We start from the raw sequence: 3715 nt of genomic DNA on the forward strand, positions 1-3715 counted from the left end.
TTAAAAAAATAAATATGCTATTATTTTATGCTTATTTGCCGTAGAAATTTTGCTTTGGAAAAGCTGAGTTTTTGAGAGAGATTCTCAAAATTTGCTTACTCGTAGTGTTAATACATACATAATCAACCAAGCTAACGGGTACACTTGCATCCAACTTATCAGTAACATGGACACATTGCTGCTGAAAACCCCCAAAACTGCATTTGAGCCATGTCTGTGTTGATGCACATTCACTATCTCCTACCCTACATTTCTAAATTGTTTTTTTTTCTCATTACATCTATGTATTGAGAAATAATTAACATATTACATTCATATTTCACTGGTACAAGTAACTAAATTATGGATTAAAGTAACAAATCTAAAAAAATTAAAACCTTCAATAATATGAATACGAAATTATAATTTCCTTTTTTTTAAGAAAACCATAAATAGCACCCTTGATTACAATGCCATGGAGAAAAGAAAGAATCATAGCACTGGTCCAATACATTGCCATTGCCAATATTATTGATTACTACACAATTTGATGTCTACAAATACCGATAATAATAGATCATACACCAGACATTCAGCAATACATAGGTACAGATATATTACATGAAATTATATAGCTGAATAGCTGTAGTCATCTTCCTGAGGACCCTGGGAGAGAACTGTAAATATGACGAAGGCTCCATACAATATTGTGACAATAGCTGTGAAGTTTACAAGGTATGCCTCGGCACCATATTTATCAAGCCCTGAGTTCTCAAGGAATGTAAGCTTCTCCAGGAACCCTAAGGTGGCATTGCCAACTGCCAAGATGTATACAAACAGCCCCAACAGTACATGCCATGGAAGTGATTCGCTTCTTAATCCGGTCGACCCTCCAGGGTAGAAGAATATGAGAAACCCATATATCCACTGCAAGTTATAATTTCCATTTCAAAACACAGTGCCTTTGGCAATTTTATGCTGCTACAACTTGGTTCACACTAATGTCCTTTTAGGATCTACTAATGAAGATATACCCAAGTTATCTAACTTTCAACTCTCTTCCGAAATTGCTATATCAGACTTAGATATGTATTCCATAAGGTATATATACTCAATTTTTTTGGTAAAAGTACCACGGAGGCCGCTGTATTAGGAGTTAGATTGTATTTTGTCTCCTCAACTGAAAAAATAGACAAATTACTCTCTGTACATTAGATCAAAGAGCAAATTAGTCTTTTCTCTTAAAAGTTTCATCCATTTATAATATTAAAAACTAGCATAATGATGTATAAGAACCAGTTTTTAACAATAAAAATGGATAAATTTTTTAAAATAAAGACCAATTTACTTTTTGATCCAACTTCTAGTATAGGGTATTTATGATACTTTTACCCAAATTTTCATGTTTTTCCACTTTCAGATACGTGAAAAATGAAAAATCCCACACTAGAAGTGAAAAGCAAAATAATTTGGAGAAAAGTTTGGAATCAAGTGATTTATATTATTATTACCTGAATGCCATAAAGGGTAATGATTCCAATCCCAAGCCAAGAATGCACGCTGTAGAGATTAGGTATTGAACTCTCATTATGATTCTTGAATGCCGTATAGATTCCAATAATGCCTAGAATCAGAGCAGTGGCATGGAGCACAAGATGTATGACTTTCTTAACTTCCTTCTTCAGTGGCAAAGACTTGTAGCTCATAATGGCTGCATTTTTTGCAATGTTGGGAAAATATTTTAGATTTGTTTTTGTCAATCAAACCAGAAAGCAAGCTGTTTGTTTGTATCAAGGAATGTTGGATTTGATTTACCTTCACCTCCTAAGATAATGAAGCCAATCAACATCAATACAGGATGGAGCTGCAGTAAAATTGTAAATGGCAGTAAGCAATTTAGAATTAGATGTCAAAATTCATGGAGCATTCAGCATGAAAGAGACATTATTAATCCAGACAAAAATGTCACGTTAAGACAATGAGATAAAACTTTGGAATGCAGTAATTATGATTTAAAACCACAATTATTCCATTAATATACAATTTGTTTTTCTTTCTTGGACACTACAAATGAGAGTGATTGCTTCGATAAGTCAAGAAAATGGATAACTAGTTGTGACAACGAAATTTGGGGTTCAATTAGTTGGTTAAATCCAAAGAAAGTTAATGGACACCATCTCCAACATATAGTAAGAAATATGTATATTGTTAGATACAAGTATGCTTCCTATGTTTCATATTTGAATATTTTATTGATCACCGATATCAGATACAATACTCTATAAAATAATTCAGTTAGCATGAATAGGTTCAAGTGCCTCATTCTCCTTCCTCCTAGAAACCTTAACCATGTTAGACAAGTTTTTGATACGGAAAATGGCAAAAGGAACAGGGGATAAAAATACTAACAAGGATGGGAAAAAACAATGTGGATGCTTGACCATATAATATATTATAATGAAGGGTAAGTAGGTAGGTTACTATATTCCATGGGACATGGCTAACTACCGCCACCATATGAAGGTTGACCAGCCACCATCAAAGTCTAATAATTGAGGGGCATCCAAACCAAAACTATAGCAAGGGGGAAAAAGGGATAATCGAACATGAAATTGTAATAAAATTCAAGGAATCAAACAACAGCGGAACCCCCAAAAGAAGTCTTCTTCATCATTAGTTTAGTGCCTGAGTTTAAGATTATACGAATAATTTGGTGATGGAAGGTATTAACACCATCCAAATTCAACCAAAAGGAACTGTTATGTGATAATAATCGGAGGGGAGAAACAGAAACCAAACAAAGTTGCAGTTGAAGCCATGAAAAGGAAACAAGATTTTGAGGAATCCCAAGAGCAGAAAGGAAAAAACTTACATTAAAGATGAGATTTTTGTTAGAAGATTCCCAAGCTAATCCACCCCTGAAGTGAATGCACCAAACCAATACCATAACAGCGCCGGCAATCGCGAGGGCATGAGGCACAAACGACAAGTGCAAGGCCTTAACTCCTATCGCCATGTTCGCTCTCTTCTTTCCAGCAAAATACTGCAGAGCAGAAGAAGTAAAGACTTTCTTATCATAATTGGCTCCTACCTAGATGTTCCGAGATTTATGAACCGTTGGATGGAGATCTTTGTTGCATCCTGATTTATGCGACGTGGATATCAAGATGTTTGGATTCTACATTTTACTCACAGTTTAGTCACTCTCCCCGCGGATGCCGTCGCGCCACGTGCTTCATTTCAGTCTCCATAGGATACCAGCCTACTTTTTTGCTTTTCTAATATGGTTCAAATAAGGGATTATCCATTTGAAAAAAAACAAAAATTTATCCAAACCCCCAATATCTATCCCACTTATTATTATTAATTAAATTTAAATTTGTATTTTCTATTAAAAATTTTATTTTAAACAATTAATATATACTATTAAAAGGAATTCCTATATTTTCATGCCTTTATATACAAATTAATAATAAAAAACAACTTTAACTCTCAAAATATAAAATATCTTAGACTTTTTTATCCAACCAAAATATTGGAATATTTTTCGCTCACTTTGTGTTCTATATATCTATATATACAATTATTTAAGTGTGTGATTAAGTTGATGTCACAAGCCAACTCAATATCAATTTAATCAAAAAAATTACTATATATATATATATTAATAATCAATATAGATCGCATTTACTAATATGATAACTTTTTTGATGTGCTAGAGAAAAATAATAAATAA

At 33.2% G+C, this 3715-nt stretch overlaps 1 protein-coding gene across 1 annotated transcript; it reads right to left on the minus strand.

Annotated features, from left to right (window-relative positions):
- Positions 1-480: 480 nt before the first annotated feature.
- LOC107917745 (transmembrane ascorbate ferrireductase 1) lies at positions 481-3238 on the minus strand. The gene is made up of 4 exons (XM_016847040.2): positions 2852-3238; positions 1795-1843; positions 1491-1690; positions 481-906 (listed from the first exon to the last, which is right to left on the minus strand). Exons 1-4 carry the CDS (start codon positions 2993-2995, stop codon positions 607-609), a joined length of 693 nt encoding a protein of 230 aa, XP_016702529.1. The 5' UTR covers positions 2996-3238; the 3' UTR covers positions 481-606.
- Positions 3239-3715: the final 477 nt, after the last annotated feature.

This window comes from Gossypium hirsutum, chromosome D08 (assembly GCF_007990345.1).
Source record: "Gossypium hirsutum isolate 1008001.06 chromosome D08, Gossypium_hirsutum_v2.1, whole genome shotgun sequence".
Taxonomy (NCBI): Eukaryota; Viridiplantae; Streptophyta; class Magnoliopsida; order Malvales; family Malvaceae; genus Gossypium; species Gossypium hirsutum.

Coding starts and splice junctions, on each gene's coding strand:
- LOC107917745 (XM_016847040.2), bottom strand. CDS start 2,995: ATGGCGATAGGAGTTAAGGCCTTGCACTTGTCGTTTGTGCCTCATGCC. Junction 1,844..2,851: donor ACAAAAATCTCATCTTTAAT/GTAAGTTTTTTC, acceptor ATTTTACTGCAG/CTCCATCCTGTATTGATGTT. Junction 1,691..1,794: donor CATTATCTTAGGAGGTGAAG/GTAAATCAAATC, acceptor CAAAAAATGCAG/CCATTATGAGCTACAAGTCT.